Consider the following 13,729-nt stretch of genomic DNA (forward strand, 5'->3'; position numbering starts at 1 on the left):
GATGGAAAGTCACATCACTCAATGGCACCAAGGAGTTCCAGGTCAACCCTGGTGATGTGTACCTATTGTCTCAGGGTGATCAAATATCCTGTGCTTGTTTAATTTGAAAGGCGACCAGAGGGTCTAGTATATTACATTCTTGTAGGTCATATAACTGACTGGCCGGGCTGTTCTTCTATCATTAGATGTTTTCCCTGTCCATATAGGTTTGTCCAACAGAAAGTGTTTTTTTCTGGTAATAACAGTAGTTCTAGGCAAAACCACCAATTTTCCTTTCTATTGTTTAAGATTTATTTATGTACACAAGAACTGGGGTACAGGCGAGAGGTGTGCGGGATGTGGGTAAGAGGATTCACCAGAGACAGAGTGGGGAACAGAACAGGCAGATTGACTGAAATACTCTGTTGAGGGGAGCAGTGGGGAGACAGGAGAGGTCTGCTGGCCCTGTAAGTAGTTCCCTGGGCTGCTGGGGATCGAACTCGTGTGATACTGCAGTGGCTGCAGATAACTTTATAGTACTGCGACTTAACCCCTTGATCCACAAAGGAGGCCCCTAATTTTCATTTTTAAATAATAAATGGAGTGCTAAAGGTTTCTCTAGAGGCTGCCAGGCCAAGATTGACCTCAGCTTGAAAGAAATTCACATAGCAGGTGGCACCTCGTGTGAAGGCTTATTCTTGACATCTTGGGGAGGCCTATTCACGAACAATAAAAGTAAAAGTGATTTTTTCCTGTATTCATCTTAGTTCTTGACTGAGATTCCCTTGTAATAAAAGTCACAGTGGAAAAAAATTAATTCCACACATAGATATGGGAGCCCTACATAGACATGAGACTCAAAGGAAGCTAACAGAAGAGGCACAGGGGCCCCGAGCTCTGGGGAATGGGGGGCTCTAGGAGAGGAAGGCAATTCACACAACAGATAATGTTGGGTAACAAAGGTTTGTCCTACTAAGCAGACAAGTCTGATGAAAAGTTTCAAAAAAAAGCTCTCTTGCTGGCCCAGGCTCGAGTTTACACAGTGATGGGGGAAGAAAAAAAGCCTTTCCTGTGTCGGCTGAGGTTGGATTTGGCTTCAGCTCCACGTGCCAACCAAGGCTTCATGGGTGGCACCATTTACTTCTTTCCAGTGTCACCTGGGGAAATTAGATTACATAGTGAAGGCCAGGCCTGCACAAGATGGGATTCTATTTTGCACCTACGGTAAGTTGAGAGGTGTTTCTAAGAACTTGGAAACTGAGTCGTGGAATGATTATTACTTTAGAGGGTAATCACTCATATATTTGCAATATGCAGGGCGGGCATTGCTGATGCTTGGGAAGAGGGACTGGGGGGGGAGAAGGCAGTTGCCAAGGACAGAACCTGATCCTTGAAGACAAGCCCGGCCAGGGGAAGGTCACGCCCAATGGCCCATCACAGACACGAAGAGGCAAAGCATTTCTTTTTCCTGGAATAAGCGCCTCCCTCGCCTTCACATGATGCATTTTATTTGTAAATTTAAGGAACAAGATTTCAGGGTGACATTTCCCAGTTCAACAAAGAAAGGGCACGTTTGCTTCCTTGTCCGCTCGCCAAGGCTATGGCAGACTTAAGCTGATTTCCCTCAGACTTCCTAAAGTGCCTCCAGGTGAGGAGGAGAAAACAGGAGTCAGGACTCCCACAAAAACCGCGGCAGTGGGGAGGTGAATGAGAGGAGGGAAGGCCACCCGGTAAACGAGGGCAAAGAAAAGAGAAAACCAACTCTGAGAAAGGCCAGAGCCCCACTGGAAGCTGTCCTGAAACAGCCCACCCGAACCGCATCTCGTCATTTCTCAGACTGATTAAATGAGGTTTCTACAGAAATCGCTTAGGATACGAGAAAGTTCTCGAACGCCGCGGGCTCGCAATCGCGGCTCCTGGGCAGAACTCGCCGTTCCAGGGACGAGGCGCCGGCGCCGTCGGTGCCGAGAGGCGCCGGGAAAGGCAGGACGAGCGGACCCCGAGGCCGCGCTGGGGGGAGGCGCGCGCACAGCGGTGTCTGCAGAAGCGGGATGAGGAATTTCGCGCCGGTTTCCTCTCAGACCCAGGAGCTGACGCCCCGCCCCGCCCATCCCCGAAGACGCGGGCGGCCGCCGGGGCCCCGAGCAGAGGCGGCTGGTGAGGCCGGTTCCCAAACAGGTCCGACGCCGCCCTCTATAAGCGCGCGCCGCCGCAGCCGCGGCCAGTTGCTGTTTGTTCCTCTCAGCCTGTGTGGGCGCGGCAAGGGCGGGAAGGGCCTGGGCAAGGGCGGCGCCAAGCGCCACCGCAAGGTGCTGCGCGACAACATCCAGGGCATCACCAAGCCCGCCATCCGCCGCCTGGCCCGGCGCGGCGGCGTCAAGCGCATCTCGGGGCTCATCTACGAGGAGACCCGCGGGGTGCTCAAGGTCTTCCTGGAGTACGTGATCCGCAACGCCGTCACTGTTATAGAGCAACCCCAATATTAAACGGGTTCCTGGCTGTGGGTCCTCACCCACTCGCTTTAAAGGGACTTATGAATACTCTACTAGACACACACAAAAAGGTTAATAAAAAGTTTATTTACAAGAGAAAAGGAAATAAGGAAAATGTACAACTTAGGGAGAAAATAGGGAAATAAAGTCTTTAATGCGTCCTACCCGATCCGCTGACCTGGAAACCCAAAGTCACTCTCAGAGCTGGCCGGACGCTGCGAGCTGGCGGAGAGCCAAAATGGGGGGCCCCAAAGCCCACGTGTCTGCCTTTTGTATCCACCTGGCTGCTTAACCCCACTCTCAGGTCCCAGCCACCTTCCCTTTGGTGGTGATGGGATTTGGAGTTCCGTGTCTTTGGCTTTGGCCTGGGGTGGGGGTGGAGTCCACAGAGGCTGTATGGAATTAGCTTTGGGACATCCTTTTCCCCCTAACATCCCCTACACCGAGCACGCCAAGCGCAAGACGGTCACGGCCATGGACGTGGTCTACGCGCTCAAGCGCCAGGGCCGCACCTTCTACGGCTTCGGTGGCTGAGCGCACGGCTTGTTCTTTTTCTCTAAACTATTAAATGGCCCTTTTCAGGACTCCAAATTTTCATCTGAATCCTCACCTGAGGACCTGTGATCTCATCCCGCAGATTCGATCTGTGTTACTCGGAGGCGCCATGTTATCCCTCCCCCGCGCGTGCGCATCGCGTTCGGCGACTGCTGGGCGCACCTGCCCTTCGTCCTTCATTGAGGCAGAACTTTACAAATTGATGGGGTCGTTTTGGCACCCTACTTTTGCCCAGGGAAATGAGATTGTAAGGAAAAATCTTTAATAATGAGCCTAACCCCTAAACTTTTTGTTCTTTAGTTCCAAAGCACATAATGAAATCGTCATAAATTACTTTCCAAGAAGTGTTTACTGGACTGTTTGCAGTGTTACTTGCACAAAGTATATTCAATGTCAACTCGGGGAGTGTTTTGTCACAAAACCGCAAAGTTTCAGGCTGATCATAAATTGGCATCTTAGTCTCTCCATTAATTAATTAGTCAAGTGATAAGATTACTGGGGTGTCTGTAACTGCAGCTATGACCAGTTAACCTGCAGCTGCAACTCTGATCTCATTACCGAAAAGGTCTAAAAGTTTTTCCTTATTTAAATTACATTAATAGGATCAAGTGAGTGACGGTTTTTTTTTAACTTTTTTTAAACATTTTAATGTACATTTTTATGTACATTTGCTTTCTTCTCTCAGATGTAGTCCCCGTGAAATTCCCCCCACCAATTCATCCGTGCACCATCGCTATAGTCCCTTTTGCTCCTCCCTCTCCTGTTTTCATCCCTCCCCCTCCCCTTCAGAATGTCTCTGTGATTATAGTTGCCTGTTAATTTTGGTTTATTTTTTTTTTCTCTTATCCTTTCTTTGGTTCCTCTACATTCCTGCTGTAAGTAAAACAATCCGATATTCTTCTTTTTCCTCTGACTTGGTTCACTGAGCATCATCCTGTCCAACTCCATCCAAGTTCCTAGGAATGGCATGAGTTTATCATTTTTGATTGCTGAATTGCAGCACTATTTACAATAGATAAGATATAGAAACAACCCAAAAATAAATGACTGGATCAAAAATATATGGTATATGTGCCCAGTGGAACTTTTTTTTTAAAATAAGATCTCTATGACAGCTAAGTATTTACTGATAAAAGTGTGTTTTTGGTGATAAATAAAAATGGATGGGGGTGTGTGTGGAGTTACAGGCACACTTAGAAAAAAAATCAAAATTCCTGGCCCTCCCATGGAATGTGGATTTTTTTGACAATTTTTTTTAATCCGAATGTCTAAACTATGCTACATGAAAAAATCTTTTTAATTAATGAAAAATCAGATCTGGCACCACTAAGACATGTATAGTTTAAACATAAAGAACAGTCTGTTTAGGATGTAAAAAACTAAAATTAAAAATCCCTTACTATTTAAACATCCTGTTTCACAGCTTTATCCCAAAGTGATATAAAACGGTAAAAAATTTTAAGGTCAGTCATTGCAATCAGATGCCTTGGGGTGATCAAACTTCATCATTTTCTTGTTGTGAATACGCGTTAGGTTACATATTTTTTCCAAGTCTGTTTCTTCATTTATCCAGTTGTGTGTGGATGATAGTAGTGTCTCACTCACAGGATTAGTTGTGAGGCTAAATGAGTTGATAAATGAAGTGATTAAATACCAGGGCCTGAATCACAAGAAAAATATGAAACACTTATTATTTATACTTCACACCTAATGACATCTGATTGTGACCCCTGGATGTGAGCAACTCATTATAAACCACTTTTTAGTTCAGAGTCAGCAAATCATTGTGTGCCTGGGTTGGAAGGTGCTCTGATCTCTTATGGAGCCATGGGAAATATCCTAAGGTCATTATGTTATTCAAACAAAAACAAGTTTTACAGTGTCATCTCTTGTTCATTTGTAAGTAAGTGAAAGACTAGAGGAGCCTTAGTTCACTAAGGATAATTACATGGATGCTGTGATTTTTGCCTTTCCCATAACTCCATGTTCTCACTATTAATTTCATCTCCTTTTCTGAATATTGAATTTAACTGCCTTACAGAAACCCAGACATCATGTGGGCCAGAGATTTGTCTTATTTTCAGCAGTCCAAAATTAAATGAAAGTTGTTTTTTATGTAAATATAACGGATTGTTTTCCTAAACCAATTAAATTAGAATGTCTGGATTTGGATCACCTCAAATATAACTCGTGAGCACTTTCCATTGATGCTGGTCCCACAGACCTTTTCAGATTGGGTGGGGCGGGGTGGGGGTTGGGGGGCTCCACCTCACAGAGCAGCTTTGGGAGCCTGCAGGAAGAGGGAATGATTACTCAAAAGTTCAAGTGGGTTTGGAGCTCTGAGAAGCCTAGGGGGCTGCAGAAAGCAATGTGCAGCCCCCATCCAAAGGCAGACTCATTTATTAGAATCAAGTATAAAGGTGGGGCAAGTATATAAAGTGTGTACACTCATGGGGGCTGTAAGCTAGGGTGGGGTGACCAGGGGGGCTGGCTATTGCCTGCGGGTCCATTGTTCCTGCTGTTCAAAGCATATTATCTGTATCCTCATTCTTACCTAGCTTTCTGCTATCTTTTCAAGTAAGGTATTTTAGCTCATCTTGCTAATCTGGTCATAATATCTACGTGTTGATTTCGGCAGATACTGGCTTCCCAGTTTGTTCTTCATACCAGGACTGTGTCCTTGGTGAAAGGCCTCCTGCCTGACTGCCCACCTGACCAGAAGTGCGGGAAGGTGATAGAATTCACCAGAGCCAGAGTGGGGAACAGAACAGGCAGAAAGACAAAATACACTGCTGAGGGGAGCAGCAGAGATCTGCGTGCCATGTGGGACCCTTGCTGGCGGCCAGGGATCAAACCGGCGCTGCAGAGGCTGCAGGCAGATTCGCAGCCCAGCGCTCAACCAGGGGAGGCCCTAAGTCATAGCTTTTTTTTTTTTAATAATTTTCAGACTTTTTTTTTAAAGATTTTATTTTATTTATTTATACAAGCACTGGGTACAGTCAGAAGTGTGGGAGGGCGAAAGAATTCACCAGAGGCAGAGCGGAGAGCAGGGCAGAGCAGGCCGACTAACAAAGTACACTGCTGAGGGGAGGAGCGGGCCGCAGGAGTCATAGCTTTCTTAAGGTAAATACTAAAATATTATGAAAATTATATTTATACATCCAAATCATGCACAAAATACTCATGCATTTGGGTGTTTTTAAATTGCTTTGTCAAAACTATTCAAGCAATTCATGGAAATTCACAAACAGTTAATAGACCCTTTGAAGGTGTTGTGAAAATATATCTAAAAAACGAAATCTCCCATCCAGAAAGCTTCTCCATTGGGGTGCTAAAAGCAGATTTATTATTGAATAATCATTAAGCCAGAATGTGAGGCACATCATAAGCAATCTGCTAAAGGGATTATTGCAAAACAATAAATCACACAGCTAAGTGAATACAACCCTTTCAAAAGATAAAGCAGGGGCCTCCTCCCTGTTGGCGCAGGCGGTGGCGCGGCACACTGTGAAGCTGTCCGCAGCCTCTGCAGTGCGGGTTCGATCCCAGCCGGCAAGAATCCCACATGGTGCAGCAGACCCCTCCTGTCTCACCCACTGCTCCCCTCAGCAGTGTATTTCATCAGTCTACCTGTTCTGTTCCCCGCTCTGTGGTGAATCCTCTCACCTTCCGCGCATCTGGCCTGTATCCCAGTCCTTGTATAAAAATAAATAAATCTTTAAAAAAAATGATGAAGCAGGCTTTGCGATTTGGAATTTTGTGATAGTTCAATCTCTCACGAGACTGGGAGAGAATTAACATTTCAGAGATGGCTCTAGGATCCTTCCTGAGGAAACACTTGAGTTGGCTGGATGTTTATTTAGCATCTGAATTTACAAAAGTTAATTCTGGTGAGTCAAGGAAGTTTTTTACTTGTTTTCAATTATATATAATTTATATACTGGTGACAGCTTCACCTTTTACATACATGTGGGATATACAACCTTACACTGTATTGCCTGCAAAAATCAAGGTTTCCATCGACCCTAAAGCTCTCACCTCTGCCTTTGGGTTTCTTTCTGTTAGGCAGAATGAGGGGTATCCTGGAACCCCTAAGCCTGAACTCTGAACGGGTTCTGTCATCTGCCACATAAAGACAAAGGGTACTCTACTGTGGGAGAGACCTTTACTAGAAAAGAATTTTAATTCGTGTGCAATAGAAAGATCAGAAAGAATATAGTTTCCAAATAAAATTCCCACTAAACCCACCTTCTCTCCAGTAAATGCCCAAACAGGGTTGGGCCAAAGCAGGGCCTCTGAGGCCAAAAAGCTTGCCACAAGGCTAAGGCACTTCCTGGTGGGACACATAGGAAAGGGGCACAAGGAGCCAGGCAAGTCTGGAAGGAAAAGAGTAAAATAAAAATCCAAGTCAAGGCAAAGGCTGCCACTGTCAGGCTCCCCACTGGTCTCTCACCCATGTCTCTGCCTCTTTTAAGTGTCTTCTTCCATGTACCCCTAGTCCGAGGCACGAGTCCAAGGCGGAGAAGCAAGTGCGGTTTTCTCATGTCTCTGCTACACACGTCTCCTCCAAGCCTACAATTCTTTATTTTTTTTAAAGATTTTTATGTTTTTGTATAGAACGGGGGTGTAGGCCAGAGGCGCACGAAAAGCTGAGAGGATTCACCAGAGTTAATAGGCGGATCTACTGAAAAACACAGCTAGGGGGCTATATTGGGGGAGACAGATGTGTCTCACCTCATCGTAGTGGCAGCGCTAAGATTGAACCCCCTAGGCCACCAGGTAAGACCTGCCAGTCTTCCAGTTTTCTCTCCCCTTTGTCCTCTTTAGCTTCCCCTTGCTGGTCAGCAACACCTGCCAATAGGCTGGGAGAGACCTAGAAGCTCCACTTCAGTGGGCACAGCTCTCACTTTAACCTCTTCCGGCGGACACCTGGAATTTAGATTTCCCAATTCCCTTTTTAAGTTCCTAAACTTGCCAAAGGGCCTGTTTAGAAACCCTTGCCTTAATAAACCCCATAGCAAGGCCTATCTACTCACAGTAAGTTTGTCACTCATCGTTCTCACAACAGCCAGACGGCCGCTGCGGAAGCGCACCGCGCGCATTACAGCCCCGTTTTCAGCCCGCAGGTGTGAGGTCCTAACCGAATCGTACAACAGCAAAAATGAGACAGGTAGACGGGAGCCCCTGACAGCGCCGGCGCAGTAGTTGAGACAGCGCTGTGAAGCTTTCCGCAGCCACCGCAGCACGAGTTCGATCGCCTGGCTAGGAGCAGCCCACATGGCGCAGCAAACTCTTGTCTCCCCGCTGCCCCCCTCAGCAGCGTTATTTCAGTCAATCCCCCCGTTTTGCTCCCCAATGCATCTGGCGAGTCTTTTCAATATGCCTCCACACCGCTTGCGTGAAGAATCGTTTAACTAAAAGGCGAACACCAAGTCAGTGCACGGCTCCTCAGGAGAAAAAGTGGGGGCCCTGAGAAGGGCCTTTTGTTCGAACGGGGAGACAGAAAAGCGGCCGCCCACTCAGCCGCCGAAGCCGTAGAGGGTGCGGCCCTGGCGCTTGAGCGCGTAGACCACGTCCATGGCCGTGACCGTCTTGCGCTTGGCGTGCTCGGTGTAGGTGACGGCGTCGCGGATCACGTTCTCCAGGAAGACCTTGAGCACCCCGCGGGTCTCCTCATAGATGAGCCCCGAAATGCGCTTGACGCCGCCGCGCCGGGCCAGGCGGCGGATGGCGGGCTTGGTGATGCCCTGGATGTTGTCGCGCAGCACCTTGCGGTGGCGCTTGGCGCCGCCCTTGCCCAGGCCCTTCCCGCCCTTGCCGCGCCCAGACATGCCGACAGTACACAGCTGCCCACAACGTCGCCGTGCCAGCCCGCGCCGCTCTTTATACAGATATTGCGGACCGCGTTGAGAACCGGAATAAGGGGCGGGAGCCCGCGAGGGAGGAGCGGGGAGGGGGGAGGTTCGCGACCCGGAAGGAAAGAGCTTCTGGGTCCCTGGTTCTCGCCGGGCGCGGCGGGCGCGGATGCACGTTCAGAACAGCGGCCCCGGCCTAGCCACGGATACCGGACTGGCCGCCCCGCCTCTCGTCAGCCCCACGCGGGTTCTCCTCCCCAGCTTCTTTTAGCTTCCAGAAAGAAACTGGATTTCTAGTTCTTCCTTGAAAGTGCCATGAACGGTTTTAACCGAATCCCCAGCAACCATAGTTTGTTTTGCCAGTGATTCCAAGATTTACTTCCTCACTCTCCTGGGGCCAGTTATGCTGGGGTTTCTACTGCAAGGGGGCGGGTGTGCCAGGCACCCCAAATACACCTTGCTCGCTTGTTTGGCTCTTGGATGATCTTGAGCTGATCAGTTTTGAGAAAAAGCAGACACGGGAGAACGGCAGCACCGACCCCCTTCAAAGGGACTCAAACCGTTTATAAAAGTGACCTGTTCGCAGGGGTGTCTGCCTCCCGGTGCCAGAAAGAGTAGCACTCACCCCTGCAGATTTACCCCTGGAGATGAGGGAGGTGCTTAAACCCGCATGACAACTACACCGTGTTTACTGTGCTTTCTGGGCACAGTTTGTGACTGACTGCTGTGAATCCCCTCTCCCTGCCCACATCCCCTCTGTCTTTAGCTGAAGATGGTATTGAGAATGGTGATGTGTCATTTGGGTCATTTCATTAATTGTTGAGACCTCCTGGGTGTCTCCCTGTATACTTCAGCTGCACATGTCATTAAACTCTTGAGGTGTTTTTTTGTTGTCAATGTTTTTTATTACAGAGGTTCTCAGTGGCAGAACCTAGAAGGTAGAGGGAAAATTATTTTTTCTCCCCTACTCTCTGCTATTCTTTTAAATTTCATCAGAAATTTTAATTGCATCTGCATTAGCATTCGCAATTTGGTACTGCAGGTCTTATTTGTTTCAAAATTTCCTAGTCTAGTTTCACTAGACTCCTTTTTGGAGTCACTTTTAGAATTTTTACGAAGTTTAAGAAATGTTCCTTTGAGATTTTGATCAATATTGTATTTATTTTAAATTAATTACAAAGTCCTTTAAAAATTCAGAAACTTTCTATTTTTAAAAAAATACCTTTTATTTGCTAGCAATCTAAGATTTGCTTCTCAATATCTAATATGGACTAATCTTTGAATATATTGGATTTTTTTTTAACTAACAAGCAGGATTATACTCAAATCCTTTTGATTCTTATAACCTTTAAAACTCATAACTATTCTAATGTCACTACTTGTTCTTCTATTTGTTTTAAATGTAGTTGAGAGGTGAAACTCTGGTTTTAAATTAAATCTCCACTGAACAGCTTGGGGCCAAAAGGCTTCCTTCCTTCCTTTAGTGCTTTGGTTAGGACACTCCCAGGTGTTCTAGTAATTAACTTCTTTGGTTGGTGGTTTAGACAGATTATCAGGTGAAAAACATACTTAATTTTGTAGTAAGGGAGACCCAAAGATAGGCGACCCAAGGGCAAGTTGGGTAACTGAGGCTGATGTCTACTGAGCTAAGGATGGAATGTGGCCAGACTAGATCCATATTAATTTTAACATGTATTAATAGATTTTTACTGACATCTATTTTTGGCAAAAAATATACTTTAGTATTTATTAACCTAAACAAACAAAACATGCTACCTCTTCTGTGCAAATTTCTGATATGTATGCACACCTTCATCAAGGAGTTCCATTTTGAAATAACATCTAATCAGTATCATTACAGCTAAAAATATAAGGTAGAGAGTATGATCACAAAAAAGGACTGTCCCCTCTTTACCAAAACCTCAACTTCATATACTATTACCACACCAGTAAAAACTAATATTTTAACATAAATAATTGACATGGTTACCACAGATAAATATCTGGAAGAGGAGAAATTGCTAAAAAAGAAAAAAAAAAAATGGAGAGGCCTTCCTTGAGATCCTCAAAAACTTGTATTGTTGGGAACCTGCTAATACTCTGCTCTTAGTGCTTGCAACACCCTTGTCCAAAGTCCCTGCCTTCCTCCAAACTACTGGTTCCCAAAACTACTAAAACTGTTTCATTATTCTACTAGATAATTAATATTCATTAACATTAGTTGCTTTATTTATATCAGTGTGAAACTGATGACAGATTAAAGGAGGAAGAAGGAAGTAGAACAAGTTAATTAAGTCATTCAGATCAACCTTTTTTCTAGATAAGCCAAAATCATGAAGTGAGCTTATTCTTTTAACAATGCCTACATTTTCCTCCAGGCAATCTCAATTTAACTGTCAACTTCTTTTTTATTTTTATCTTATATCACAAGACTTTTATTATTATAAAATTCACAAATTTATTGAACATATATTTTGGACTTGTCATAATATGGGTGTCAGGAGAAGATGCAAGTATGAGTATGTTTTCAGAGTTGTCCAGTCTGCTGAGAGTAAAACTAAAGGGAAGACCAGCCAACTCCAGAAAGTTTAAATAATGCTTTCATAAATCTGCCATGATAATTGAACTTCACCTCTTACAAAAATAATTTTATGGTAAAAAGTATGACATTCTAAAAATTTTCAGGACCTAATTGCAATTATAAATATCTAAATTAATATAGCAATTTTATTTGAAAGTCTATAGTCTCTATATTTAGATACAAATTTTAATTTTCTGATTATGCAGATAGTTCATCTTCATGTATTAAGTAAAAATTAGGAATTTCATGGAGTTTGGAGCAAGTCATTTGAAATGCTCAGTTAACATGTGGAATCATAATAAAAGGTCAAACTCAAATGTTTTGTTTTATTTAAAAATCTACATACATTTGTTAATTTTTCATAATGGGGCCATTGATTAAATAAATCAAAGCCACACAAGTAATTACAATTACACTTTTAAAATGTGCTGGTTCTTGCAGGGAACAGGAAAAAGGGAATAAAACAAGTGTTAGCAATTGCATCATCACTATTAACAGGTTATTTTATTATTAAAAATTGAAAGAACTCAAGCTTTCCTTGGAACTTTATCATTTTTTTGATATTTCTAAGAAAACATTTGTTTAAAATTTACAAACTTAAATATTGTAGATTAATGTTAAAGAGAAACAATGAAAACAAGACTTATGAAATCAGGATTTAGGTCCTCTAATGTGAAATAAACATTAAGTTTAAAAGAAAAAGGTAATATTTACTTTAAAAAAGATTTATTTTTTATTTATACAAGAAGTGGGGTACAGGCCAGAGGCATGGGAGAGAGAGGACTCAATAGCGACAGAGTGGGGAGCAGAACAGGTAGATGACAGAAAACACTGCTGAGTGGAGCAGCAGGCTAGACAGGAGAGGTCTGCCGCCCCATGTGGGTATCTCTGTGGCCAGCTGGGAATTGAACCTGCCCTACAGAGGCTGCAGACAGCTTCAAAGCACTGTGCTCAACCTGCTGCGTCACGGGGGAGACCCCCATTTACTTCTTGATTGGCGTGATCACTTTCCTTGCAAGGAATACTAGGTGCATGTAATTGAGATTTAAATGTAGGAAATATAAACCTCTAGACACAAATGAAATGTATTTCAGTGGACTAATGTCATGAAACTTTCTCTTATATTCCCAAAAAAAAGTAAACATCAACTGATGTATATGTAAGTGAAATGAAGGCTTTTCTCTAGTGACTACTTGGTGATCTAACAGGTGAGTGAAGTCAGGATAGAACAGATGAGTGAAGGTTGGTGAATCGTTGAATTGTGAATCCTAAGACAGTGACTGTTTAAGAGCCAGATTTACATGTCTACTTGACACGTGCAGTTACTAATTTACATTGGCATGAAAAAGGAAAGTAGATCTCAGGGTGCCAAATCTTTGCAGGTGGATATTTGACCTTGCTGTGATCAAATACAAAGCTCTTTTCAGGAGTCTAAACAAAAGATATAAATCTAACCTAAGCCTAAAAAAATTCTTTAAAAAAACCACTACTCGCTTTTCTCAAGTGTGGTTTACATACCAACTATTCATTTCCACCCCCATCCACAACACACACAGCACCCCATAAACGAGGTTTGGAAGCACAGCTCCTTTGATGGTAAAGTGGGTGGCTCTGAAAAGAGCCTTTGGTTCGAGAAGAGTCAGTTACAAACTGCAAAAGGCCTCACTTGCCCTTGGCCTTGTGGTGGCTCTCGGTCTTCTTGGGCAGCAGCACGGCCTGGATGTTGGGCAGGACGCCGCCCTGCGCGATCGTCACCTTGCCCAGCAGCTTGTTGAGCTCCTCGTCGTTGCGGATGGCCAGCTGCAGGTGGCGCGGGATGATGCGCGTCTTCTTGTTGTCGCGCGCCGCGTTGCCCGCCAGCTCCAGGATCTCGGCCGTCAGGTACTCCAGCACCGCGGCCAGGTACACCGGCGCGCCGGCGCCCACCCGCTCGGAGTAGTTGCCCTTGCGCAGCAGGCGGTGCACGCGGCCCACGGGGAACTGCAGCCCGGCTCGCGAGGAGCGCGTCTTGGCCTTGGCGCGCGCCTTGCCGCCCTGCTTGCCGCGTCCGGACATGATGAAGCAGGAAATCACCAGCCTGGGTAAACACTGAGCGAAGTGACGAGACCTGCAGTATTTATAGTCTTCGCTGGGCTTGAAAATGAACCCATGCCATTGGCTAGAATGTCAGTTTAACTTCAGCCAATGGAATCGTGTCTTTGAAAAACACTTATTTTGATTGGACAAAATTAGATATGACGTTTCCAGTCTTCACCACCAATCAAACG

The 13,729-nt window shown here is 45.0% G+C and overlaps 2 protein-coding genes across 2 annotated transcripts; both read right to left on the reverse strand.

Annotated features, from left to right (window-relative positions):
- Positions 1 to 8,545: 8,545 nt before the first annotated feature.
- LOC311167013 (histone H4) lies at positions 8,546 to 8,857 on the reverse strand (the record flags this gene model as incomplete). Its single annotated transcript, XM_084227759.1, has 1 exon — positions 8,546 to 8,857. One exon carries the CDS (start codon positions 8,855 to 8,857, stop codon positions 8,546 to 8,548), a length of 312 nt encoding a protein of 103 aa, XP_084083885.1.
- Positions 8,858 to 13,124: 4,267 nt separating this feature from the next.
- Positions 13,125 to 13,517, reverse strand: LOC311167117 (histone H2A type 1-D; the record flags this gene model as incomplete). Its single annotated transcript, XM_084227934.1, has 1 exon — positions 13,125 to 13,517. One exon carries the CDS (start codon positions 13,515 to 13,517, stop codon positions 13,125 to 13,127), a length of 393 nt encoding a protein of 130 aa, XP_084084060.1.
- Between the last annotated feature and the right edge of the window lie 212 nt (positions 13,518 to 13,729).

Source organism: Talpa europaea (genome assembly GCF_964194135.1).
Source record: "Talpa europaea genome assembly, chromosome: 2".
NCBI classification, from domain to species: Eukaryota; Metazoa; Chordata; class Mammalia; order Eulipotyphla; family Talpidae; genus Talpa; species Talpa europaea.